The 12,797-nt window shown below is 36.1% G+C and overlaps 1 protein-coding gene across 3 annotated transcripts in view; it reads left to right on the top strand.

Annotated features, from left to right (window-relative positions):
- The window catches only part of ESR1 (estrogen receptor 1), a 233,883-nt gene that overhangs the window by 98,104 nt on the left and 122,982 nt on the right, over nt 1–12,797 (top strand). For all 3 annotated transcript variants that reach the window (XM_031456560.2, XM_064486570.1, XM_064486571.1), the window contains one exon: nt 7,663–7,998. In XM_031456560.2, coding sequence (XP_031312420.2) covers nt 7,663–7,998 — 336 coding nt within the window. The remainder of the gene's footprint in view (nt 1–7,662; nt 7,999–12,797) is intronic.

Raw genomic sequence — 12,797 nt, 5'->3', positions numbered from 1 at the left:
TTCAATTTTTTTTATAGCTATAGGGATACAATGTTTCTCCTTGTGTAAGTTTTGGTTGGTTGTATCTTTCAAGGAATTGATTCCTTGTGTCTAAATTATCAGGTTTGTGGGCATAGAGTTGTTCATGGTATTTCTTTATTATGTTTTTAATGTCCATGGGACCAATGATGGTGAATATTCTTTCATTATGATATTGGTAATTTATGTCTTCTTTGTTTTTTATTAATTATCCTAGCTAGAAGTTTATCAATTTTTTTTTATCTTTTTAAAGAACCAGTTTTGGTGTCATTGATTTTTTAAAATTGTGTTCCTGGTTTTAATTTTATTAAATTTTGCTCTGATTTTTATTTTTTCTCTTCTGCTTTTCTTCTCTTTAGGCTTAACTTGATTGTCTTTCTCTAGTTTCCTAAGGCAGAAGCTTAGGTTATTGATATATTTTTCTTTTTATCTAATAAACATATTAGATAATATATATATAAATATAAATAATAAATATTTTATTTTTCATCTAATAAATGCATTTTAATGCAATGAGTTTCCCTCTAAGCACTGCTTTTCCTACATCCCACAAATTTTGATAACTTTTATTTTCATTTTTACTTAGTTCAAAATGGTTTAAAATTTCTATTGAGATTTCTTATTTGACTTATAGATTCTCTAAAAGCGTGGTGTTTAATCTCCAAATATTTGGGAATTTTCAAGGTAGCTTTCTGTTATTGATTTCTAGTTTATTTCCATTTTGGTCTGAAAGCATGCTTTGTGTCATTTCTATTTTTAAAATTTGTTGAGGGTCTTTTTATGGCCCAGAATATGGTCTGTATTGGTGAATGTTCCATTGGAGCTTGAAAATAACGTGTATTCATCCGTTATTTGGTCGAGTTTTCTGTAACTATCAGTTAGATCAAGTCGATTAATGATATAGTTGAGGTCAGTTCTATCCATGTTGATTCTCTGCTTACTTAAACATCAGTTGTTAACAATGTTGCTAACAAAGTTGGGGTGGGGTCAAGGAGTGACTGTGGATAAACCAAGATTTGACTTGGGCTTTAGAGGCCAACATAAAAAACACAGAAAGAGCACGAGGTGGTGATGCTGGAAAGTATCCAAAAAAGTGGCACAGGCCAACCTTGTTTTATTAAAAATTAACATTTATGGAGAGGATTTATAATGATAGATTTGAAAGTACTTTGGGATAATTTGTGGAGATTCTTGAGTCAGTGTAATGTTTGGTTTTATTCAGTAGGTTAGTGGCTTTTTAAATGTAAAATATAACCATTAAGACTTTTTAAAAATAAGTTATTTGCCTCATCCCAATACAACGCACACACACATACACACAGCTGCTTTAGACAAATGGGGAGAATGGGGCAACCAGAAGCCCCAGTCACACCTCCTCTCATGCCTGCTTAGAGTTGCCAAGAGTCTTCAGAGCACAGTGAGACAGCTCCTGCTGTAACCCCAAGTCTTTGAAAGGTCTAGACAGACAGTAACAGGATAAAGCAGGTGTGTGGTGGAGACTGACCAATCACCAGTTCAGTGGATTGGAAGGGAGATTGGAGGTAGGCAAGGAGACAAACGAGAAGCTGCTGCATCCATCTAGGCAAAGAGGGGTAGGGGCGTGAACTGGAAAGGTGGCAGCGGAGACAGAGTGAAAGGTTGTAAAGGAAGAGAGATGTGAGGAAATTCAGGTTGGGGTGATTTGCTGGACATGAAAGGAGGGAGAGGAAGAGCGTCAGGCAGCTTTAAATGAACTGGATCATTCACAGCCTCTCAGTGTATCGTTGACGACACACGACAGTATTAATGATTATTTATAATTACATAATGTACCTAGGTTGAAATCTCTGTGCTGCCCTTGGTGTGACCTTGGGCATGACGGTTATTCTAAACTTCTTTCCTCTGTTAAGTGGGGACTGTAACAGCTACTCACCTTATAGGATTCATTTCCAGTATTTGAACAAAAAGCATTAGAGTTGATGTGGGGAAGTTTTTCTAGTGCAAGTTTCATTAGTTCTTTATTTAATTCTTAACTAATCAGCACTTCTGTTTTCTTCAACATGTTGAATTAAAAAGCTTTTAGCGTATTTCTCTGTCTGGCTTTTTAATACCTCATGAATAATGTGGAATTATTGAGAAACAAAAGAAAGGTGATTATGCAAATGTTTGAAATATTTAATAATACATAGTCTTAGGAAACTGAGAAGATAACTTTAAAGAAGTTATAGTAGCTTTTTGTAGAGGCAAAGGGTATTAAGAAGGAAAAAGTTCATTTCAGAAAAAGAAATTTTAAATACAGAATGCATTAGAAGCAAATAATCCAGTGGATTCTATTAATTAATGAATATTCAGATAGTATAGTCATTTTTCCTGAAATACAATGGCCAAGCCAAAGAATTTACAGAGTGAAAAAAAAAAAAGAATGATTAAGTAAAATCTAAAATACTAGAGGTAATCTTTCAAAACTCCTAGTTGGACACATTAGGGCAGATCTTTTTATCTTAGGGCCAGGACATAATACTTTAAGCAGTTGATGTCTTCAGCCCCTTTCTCCTTGCCAGGACTCAGCCCCTGCACGGCCTTGCTGAATTCCTCCTCAATCCCGGGCAGCCGTGGACGAATTCCTTAGGGCCTGCCTTTACCTCGAGAGCGCCCTGGGCACCATCTCTCTCCCCTTCATTTTCATTCCAGTGGTCTATGTTTATTAGTTTAATAAATTCCCTTAAATTAACACTTCCTAGTGAATTAGAATCATTCAAATTCACACTGAGTGCTACTAAGTGGAGATTCTATACTCAGCCTCTAAACCCTTGCAACAGTGTGACATGCATGTTAGAGAAGGCTGAACCCACAGGGATAAAATTCATACTGGTGGCATTTCACATGTATGGTGAGCTTGCTAGAAGAGAGCTAGTTTGTTTCTCAAGCCCTCATATGAAACCAGTGGGTAACCCTTGGATTACTGTAAAGCTTAAAATTTTTAAACAGGAGTGTAAAGAAATTTACTTGGACAAACTTGTCTAATGAGTGACACAACGTGAGAGCCAATGTTTGTACACTGGTGTATTCGTTACATGACATGTGTATTGAGCTGCTGAATATTTTGCTCAATCATTCTGGAAAATGACATTTTTGAGTTCTGAATGACAACATGTCTTGTTTATTTAGCATTATAAGCCAAAGTGCTGTTTGTCACAGATGCGTATCTTGACTGTCAGGAGGCTGCCTGTTTATATTTGCATGATCTAATAAGCTCATTGTTTTGTTTCCCCTCTGTTTTGTGAACTGATAGTCTGATCTCTTGTTAACATACCAAAATAGTTAAAATAATTTATACGAAGGGAAGTAAAATACATATCAATCTATGTTGCTGCTCTACAAATAATTTCGGGAAAAAGTCTTGGGAGGGAGCACAGAATGAGTTTTTAATCTTATCTTTGGCTTTCAGTTGTGCATGCCACTCCTAGACGCCATGACTGAGTACAATTAGGAACTGTCTGTATCTCCCACAGTGATTCAGCCTGTAATTACTGGTTCTGATCTGCAGTTCTCATTTAACCTAAGTTAAAATAGAAGTAGAAGTTGGGCCATTTTTCACCTGTTTCTCTCAATTCCACTTTGATTATTTTTTTTGAACTACTATGAAATATTTGTGCAGTGTTGTCCCTGGTAATGATGCTGGTATGTTACTGATAATATGACAGTTACTATTTACAAATGAAATTGGTTGCTTTCCTCATTGAGCTGTGCCCTGGGATCCTATCTCATGCCCTTGGCCGTGCAATATGTACTGCTTTCTCTTTTTGTTCTGCTTGTACATTTTATAGAGACTTTGGGATTTGAAAGAATGCAGTAATTTGGGAGTAAATTTGAGAAAGTAGTTGTTAATGCTAGTGGAATATTCCTTACCCTGTTTGACTATTTGATGATTTTAAAAATATCCCGCTCTCTCCTTGGCCTCTCCAGCCGTGTTTTAGTGTTCTATATTCCAAGCCTGTGGCCATTTTTGTGTTGTGTTCATCAACCTGAACGAAATAACTGAGACTCGAAGAGGTGTGATGGTTCAGCTCACTGCTTTAAGTGGTACTATACCTGAACCTCCTGTGTAGTCTACTTCTAAATTCCTCCAGGAAAGCAAATTTCATGTATTGGCTCAAATGTAACTTTATCTCTTAGAGAAGCCTTCTTTGTCTCCTCCCCTTTGCATCCTTTCCTCCCTTCCATCGTGTTTTGCGCAGTTCATTCATTTCAGTCAATGAATACAGAATAACTTTTGATTAATAGCTTTCTCCCTCCAAGCTGAAAACTTGATGGAGGGTAACATGATCTGTCTTTGTTTACCGCTACATCATCTGTGAATATACACGGTAAGTATTGAACAAATCTTTATGAAATGAACAAATACTTTGATAAACAATTTTTGATAACTGCCACTTTTAGAACCTGAAATGAGTTCACAATTCTTCTTCTGGAAATCAGATTGTCTGTAGAAGGGCTGCTGGGGCCTTTTAAAGTGGGTGGTAATATTATGTTTGCTTCATTAATCTTCTGTCTACTTATCTTTACCTTTGAAATCTTTTAAAATGAAGGTAAATTACAGTTATACTAGAAGGCATAACCTTTATTTTTAAAAAAGTGAAATGCTTGTGTGTAGTTGCAACAGGATTTCTCAGGTAACTTGATTGCATCTTGGGGAAAAACAGTATCACCTATAACCATCTCTTCTTTATTCAAGTCACTTGCTTTTATCCTCCCACGTAGATCTGATACTAAAAGGTTTTATTGGAATGCTGTAGCTTTTCAATGAGATCTGTTCACATTCTCAATCTCTTTCTAAAATTGCAAAGTAGGGGGACAAAGTAATTGAATAATACACTGACTAAGATTGGAGAACAATGTGTTTTTTTTTTTTTGACCCTAGTTCCCACCAAAGTAGGTAAATACCAATCAGAATCATCCTCTCAAAATTCCGACCTCAGAATTTCCTAAGAAATGTGAACCTAAAGGAACTCTTTGCTTTTGATCTTCTTTTCTTGTTTTTCATTCCAAAGCTACTGGTCTTACCAAATGGAAGATCACAGAGTCATGTAATCTCAGGATGGAGGGTATATTGAAGGTCACCTCATGCAAATGCTTACTGGATAACTGAATCCCTTCTGTAGCATCCCTATAAAGTCTTCATCTAGCCTATCCTTGAACACCTCCAGTGACCCAACACATCCTTTCCTGTGGCAGCAGATTCTAGTTTGTTGTCAGCTTTGTGTACTACAAACTCTTTCCTTATCATGAGCTCTGACTACTCACAGTCTCCACATATTTCTTCTGTTTTACCATTTGGACTCATAAAGAGCAAGTTGAACCCATCTCTCTTAGTCAGTTTGGGGTGTCATAACAGAAATACCAGAGACTTCATGGCTTAAACAGCAAACATTTCTTTCTCACAGTTCTGGAGGTTGGGACGTCCAAAGTTACTGGCAAATCTATTGTCTGCTTCCTGGCTTATAGACAGCTGTATTCTCATATCCTCACAGAGTAGAGAGAGCAAGCTGGCTCTCTAACCTCTTCTCACCAGGACACTAATCTCATTCCTCAAAGCTCTACCCTCAAGACCTAATGACCTCCCAAATGCCCCACCTCCAAGTACCATCACATTGGGGATCAGATTTCAACATAGGAATTTTGGAGGGGACACAAACATTCTGATCATGAGGCCATCTTATACAGTACAGCCCATGTGAAGGTGACACTCATGTTTCCTCTAAGTCTTCTTTTCTCTAGGCAAACCCCTCTTAGTTCCTCGGTGGTTCTCCATGTGACCTGATTTCACATCTCCTCGCCAACCTCGTTACTCTAATCTGAGTAGACTTGTTTTGTTTGTATGTGCAACATCCAGCAGTAAGTGCGCTGCTCCAGGTGTGCTCTGATGAGCTGAGAGGAGAGTGTGGGTGTCATCTCCCCTCATTCAGATACGATAATCTCACTAGCACATCCTGCAATGAAAGAGCTGAAATGCCTGACTGAGGACAACAGCTGGTCAGATACAACTCTTCTCATCTGACATATCTTCCTTCTAAGTGCCTTTAAATTTGTCAGCTTGGTTGATAATGGATACTATTTTAAAACTCTGTTAACTGAAAAAAAAAATCTTCATTTCAGAGCCAGGATCTTAAATCATAGTAATAAAGAATGGCCTTGGACAAGTTCATTAACCTTTCTAAAACAACAGTTTTCCAGTATTTACCTTACAAGATTTTTGTAAGGACTACATTTGTTGTAAAATACTTACATTTTCGTTAAGTGTATATGAAGTGCTTAAACTGCATGGTGAGTGCTTAGTGCATATTAGACATAATAATCTTTACAATTAATGCTTATTCTAAGAGTTCTGGGAAATGCTTATTTTAATACTGAACAAATAGGAAAGGTCTGTGGCTTCCTTATATTTTTAGTATCATCTAACATATATAATCTACACCTGCAAGAATAAAAGTTAGGCATTAACTTTTGTTCAAATTCCTTGACAAATTAGAACAAAATTCTGACATTAGTTATTCATTTGTTTTGGAGTAAGAGAATGGGTGATATGTCATAGTGTTTTTATGTCTCATGTCTTTAATATTTAAAATAAGTGTGTTAACTTTTTGCCAAAATGGTTATTTCTTTTATGGAAATCTGAGAACTCTTGCTGTCTGACACATTTTGCAGAGATTAGAGTTTTTGGAAATACGGAAGCTCGTGTTAATTTTTGTCCTTTCAGATGATTTGTTTCTGCTGATACATTTCAGCACCACAGCCTGGACTTTTCCAGGTGAAGTTACTGAGCCAAACCTCAGAGAATCTGCAAAAGAGGTTGGGGGTCTCCTTCCTCCCTATCATTTAGTTAGTGAGGACCACGGCTGGATAAATCTTTGCATGAAGTTATTTTCAACTATTTTAAAACTTTTATGTTAGGAAAATAGAAATGCATCTGTGAAAATCTTAGAACCAGGTAAACAACTTGAGGGTCTTGGTCAATTCCTCAGGTGGTGCGGTGCAGCCTGGTAACAATAAAAGGCTACCTGAAAGCCAGTGGGGTCCGGAGGCTGTCAGAGGTGTTTTGGGTAAATCATTCCTCGTCTGTGTCTTCCATTAAGAGGTCTACTTGGATGATAAAGACATTTATTAAATGCTTTTTTAAAGTGACTTTTTAATTTACTATTAAAAGAATATTTACAGCAGAAGCAATCTTTGATGCTAAGCCATATTTCAAGAATAACTAGTTAGTATAATGTTGTCCTTTTTATAGCATCTGTTAACACACACACACACAGACACACACACTCACACACATACCCCAATGATTTGTTAGAACCAGCTTGTCCTGGTTCACAAAAGCCTATTGTTAACTTTTCAGGAGTTTTGTAAGATGCTTGATGTCAGACAAGTAGCTTGAAATTTGCCACAGTAGGAGTAGTTATACCATGGAAATCGGTGAATGCTACAAATCAAAGCCTTTTTATTTTTCTCTTGGACAGCTGGTTGTCAAACACTTACCAGCACAACTGTGCCCCCAAACTGTTTTCTTAAATGAAATGAAGGGCTGTTCGCATTGAGGATGGTTTTCATATGAAAGTTCATAGGAGTGAGAGAGTAAGCTGGGTTTCTTTTCTTTCCCCGTGTTCTCAGGGATAAGGAAAGACCGGAGAGGAGGGAGAATGTTGAAGCACAAGCGCCAGAGAGATGATGGGGAGGGCAGGAGTGAAGCGGTGCTCCCTGGAGACATGAGAGCTGCCAACCTCTGGCCAAGCTCTCTCTTGATTAAACACACTAAGAAGAACAGCCCGGTCTTGTCGCTGACCGCCGACCAGATGATCAGTGCCTTGCTGGAGGCTGAGCCCCCCGTAATCTATTCCGAATACGATCCCGCCAGACCCTTCAATGAGGCTTCAATGATGGGCTTGCTGACCAACCTCGCAGACAGAGAGCTGGTGCACATGATCAACTGGGCGAAGAGGGTGCCAGGTAAGAACACTAAGCTCAGCTTCTCTTTTTAAGTATCATTAACAAAGGAACTGGTCCTTTGGTTGATACTCTCAGAACTGGTGTTCCTGTAAATCTTGACTTTGCTCTTGTTGTTCAGGGAGAAGAACTCTAGTTATTATGGAAATGAGACTAGAAAATGACCTCCTCCATGCCCCATCATATCCATTCAGGAGCTAACGTAGGTGATCCAAGGCAAGAGGAAGTTAAATCTTTTTTTTTCTGGGCTTATAGATCAAATGAGTAATGGATTTAGGCAGCCATTGTCTTGTTTGCTTTCTTTGAAGTAGCTGAAATTATTACCTATGCAGCATGTGATGTTTTTTACTAAACTAAATACATGGGGAGTTTTGTACTTGTATTTTAGAGCTCACTGATCTGTTATAGACCAAGTGAACATATATCTGGCCTCAGATACTATTCCATGTGTTTGCATATATTAACATATAGACATGTGGTCGTTTGAACCAGGGCCAGCCATGTTGTGATCCAGCCTTGACAGAGGGCATCTATTTTGGTGGCAGAGGTTAGGGTTACCTGGAAACATGGGGATGAATAGGCGTATTTAGACTTTTAGGATCAGTCCAACTGGCAAATAAAAACTCCCAGCCATCTTTGGAATTAAAAGTTTTATTGAGCACTTCTCTGCCTTAGCATTCTCATGTGAAGCAGATCCATGATAAGTAAATGTTGGAATTTAAATGTAGTGTGGTTATAGGTTTTATCTTTATATTTGTTATTGCCTTTTTTAAAAAAATAGATAATCTCTTTGGGAGAAGAGGGAAAAACACCAATAATGACTGGTTGTATCGCTGAGAGCCAACTCTTTGTTGCTGTGAAGTTTTATTGCCCTATAAGCGTATATTTTCCCTAATGAAGTTTTGGTAATTTCTAGAGCACTACTCAACTCAAGTATATATTTTTCATACTTAGTAGATTTCCATCATGACATTTTTATAATCATAAAAATTTTAAGGGCATTTGAAACAATGGGAATTAAGTTCCAATACATTACCAGTGGATGAAGAATTCATAGCAATAATCTTCTGAATTTAGGAATAAAATGGAGACAAATCAAGGGAAGGAAAATATGTCCATGCTTACTTGTCCCGCTGTTAAACCCAGAACTAAACAAATTTATGATAATGAGACGTGTAGCAAAACCACTCTGTAACTTGATTATATTAGTTTAAAAGACCGAAATGATTCCAAAATCCTTGAACCAAACTGTGTCTCAATATTTGATGGTTTTAAAAAAAGAATTATAAAGGCAAAAATGAAATTTTATATATGCCATTGGAATATAACTATTGTAAAGCAAAAGCCTACTTGTCTGGCCAAACAGAATTTAAAAAGTCATTGATTTAAAATAGATGAGAAGTGAAGGAAGAAAGAAGTCTTCTGGAATCATCTTTGAAGATGATTGTCAAGCTTTTCAGAGAATCTGACAAGGTTACATTTTGAAAAGCTTTTATATATCTGAATACCATCTGTCATTTAAAAAAATAGCTCACATGGAAATCTAACACAGACAATATTACATTTATACGGTCATAGTTTGAGATTAATAATAATAGTAATTTAACATAGAGGGAATAGAAAAACCTCATTAGTAAGAAGGGCAGTAAGAAAGCCAGCTGTAGAAGTACCTAGAATTAACTGTATGTTACAAACACCTGCACGGAAGGTTTGGCTAGCCTCCGATGGCTATCAGTAGAAAAAAAGTTGTAAAGTGACTTCATTTTTAAAAATTTCTGCATTAATGGAGTATAAATGACACAAAATTATATTTAAAATACACACTATGGTGAGTTGATATCCTTAAGACCTTGTAAAAGGACTCCCTACATCTAGTTAATTAAACATCCATCATCTCACTTATTTACTTTTTTTTTTTTTTTTTTTTTGGTAAGAGCACTTAAGTTCTAATTTCTTAGCAAATCAGCTATTTAGGTATACAATACAGTGTTATGGATTATAGTCACCATGTTTTGAATTAGACCCTCAGAACCTTTTCATTTTATGCCTGAAAGTTTATACTCTTTTACCAGCCTCTCTCTATTTGTCCCATTCGCTAAACCCTGGCAACCACTTTTCTACTCTCCTTCTATGAGTTTGGCTTTTTTTTTTTTTTAAGATTCCACAGATAAGTGATAAGATGAAATATTTATCTTTCCCTGTCTGGCTTATTTCACTTAGCATAATACCCTGAGGGTTCATCCATATTGTTACCAATGGCAGGATTTCCTTCTTTCTCATAGCTGAATAGTATGTCATAATTATATCTATGTCCATATAGATTTATCAGATCTTTCTTATCTATTCATCTATTATTTCTATATCCAAGGTGTGGATATGTTTCCATATTCAAATAATGCTGCAATGAACATAGGAGTACAGATACCCTGTTATCAATCCCTTTGATATCCTGTTTGATATCTTGTCAATCCCTTTGGATATATTCCCACAAATGGAATTGCTGGATCATATGCTAGTTCTATTTTTTATTTTGGGGGGAATCTACTGTTTTCCACAATGGCTCCACCAGATTACAATCCCACCAACGGTACACAAGGATTCCCTCTTTTTCTCACATCCTCACCGATACTTATTATCTGTTGTCTTTTTGATGGTAGCCAGCCTCACAGGTGTGAGGTGATATCTCACTGTGGTTCTGATTTGCATTTCCCTGATGATTAGTTGAACGTATATTCATGTACCTGTTGGCATTTGTATATCTTCTTTGGAAAAAATGTCTACTCATTTCCTCTGCCCATTTTTTAAATCAGATTGGGTTTGTTTGTTTGTTCTTTTTTTGCTTTTTGCTATTGATATGTATGTGTTCTTTATATACTTTGGATATTGATGCTTTATTAGATACATGATTTGCAAATATTTTCTCCCATTTGGTAGGTTGCCTTTTAGTTTTGTTGATGGTTTCCTTTGCTATGCAAAAGCTATTTAATTTGATGAAGTCTCGCTTGTTTGTTTTTGCTTTGTTGACTTTGCTTTTGGTGTCAAATCCAAAAAAACAGTCATTGCCAAGATTAATGTCAAGGAGCCTTTTTCCCTATGTTTTCTGCTAGGAGTTTTATGGTTTCAAGTCTTATGTTCATATGCTTAATCTATTTTGAATTGATTTTTTTGAGTGATATAGGTAGGGGTCCAGTTTCATTCTTTTGCATGTGAATATTGCTTTCCCAGCATTATTTTTTAAAGACACTTATCCTCTTCTCATTGAGTATTCTTAGTTATCTTGTCAGATATTAGTTGACTGAATATGCATGGGTTTATTTCTGGGCTGTGTATTCTGTTCCCTTGATCCACGTATCTGTTTTTATGCCAATACTATACCATTTTGATAACTATAGCTTTGTAATATAGTTTGAAATCAGGCCATGTCATACTGATGCCTACTGCTTTGTTTTCCTTTCTCATGATTGCTCTGACTATTTGGGATCTTTTGTGGTTCTATAAAATTTGGGAATAATTTTTTCTATTTCTGTAGAAATGCCATTGAAATTTCGATGGGAATTGCTTTGAACCTGTAGATTGCTTTGGGTAGTATGGACATTTTAACAATACTGATTCTTCCAGTCCATGAGCATGGAATATCTTTCAATTTCTTTGTGTCTTCTTCAATTCCTTTCATCAATATCTTATGATTTTTAGTGTTCAGATCTTTCACCTCCTTGGTTAACTATATCCCTAAGTATTTTTCTTTTTGATGTAGTTGTAAACAGGATCATTTCATTCATTTTTCTTTCTGATAGTTTGTTGTTAGTGTATAGAAATGCAACTGATTTTTGTATATTGCTTTTGTATCCTACAACCTTACTGAATTTATTAGTGCTAATGGTTTTTCTGCTGGAATCTTTAGGATTTTCTATATATGATGTCATGTCATCTGCAAATAGAGACAGTTATACTTATTGCTTTTCAATTTGGATGTCTTTTATTTCTTTTCCTTGACTAATTACTATGGTTAGGACTTCCAATACTGTGTTGATTAAGAATGGTGAGACTGGGTACTCTTGTGTTGTTCCTGATTGTAGAGGAGAAGCTTTCAATCTCTCACTGTTTGGTATGGTGTTAGCTGTGGGCTTTTTATATATGGCTCTTATTATGTTGAGGTGTTTCCATTTTGTTGAGAGTTTTTATCATGAATGGATGTTGAATTTTGCAAATACTTTTTCTGTATCCATTGAGATTCTCATATGATTTTTTATCCTTCATTTTGTTAATGTTGTATATTACATTGATTGGTTTGCAAATGTTGAACCATTCTTTCATCCCTGGAATAAATCCCAGTTGATCATGGTGTGTGATTCTTTTAGCGTATTGTTGAAGTGGGTTTACTAACATTTTGTTGAAGATTTTTGCATCTATGTTAATCAGGAATATTAGCCTGTAATTTTCTTTTCTTGTAGTGTCCTTGTCTGGTTTTGGTATCAGGATAATGATGACTTTATAAAATAATTTTGGAAGTGTTCCTCTTCTTCTTCTTCTTCTTTTTCTTTCTTTCTTTCTTTTTTTTTTCCTCGTTTGTAGCAGGTTGAAATTCCTCTTTAAGCGTTTGGTAGAATTCACCAGGGAAGCAATTTGATCCTAGACTTGTCTTTATTGGGATGTTTTTGATTACTGGTGCAATCTCCTTACTAGTAATTGTCTGTTTGGATTCTCTGTTTTCATGATTGAGTCTTGGTAGCTAATATATTTAAAGGAATTTATCAATCTATTCTTGGTTGTCCAATTTGTTGGCAAATACTAATTCATAGTAG

The sequence above is a fragment of the Camelus dromedarius genome, chromosome 6 (genome assembly GCF_036321535.1).
Source record: "Camelus dromedarius isolate mCamDro1 chromosome 6, mCamDro1.pat, whole genome shotgun sequence".
Taxonomy (NCBI): domain Eukaryota; kingdom Metazoa; phylum Chordata; class Mammalia; order Artiodactyla; family Camelidae; genus Camelus; species Camelus dromedarius.
The sequence above is the reverse complement of the archived record's forward strand: the minus strand, read 5'-3'. Positions and strand labels throughout refer to the sequence as shown.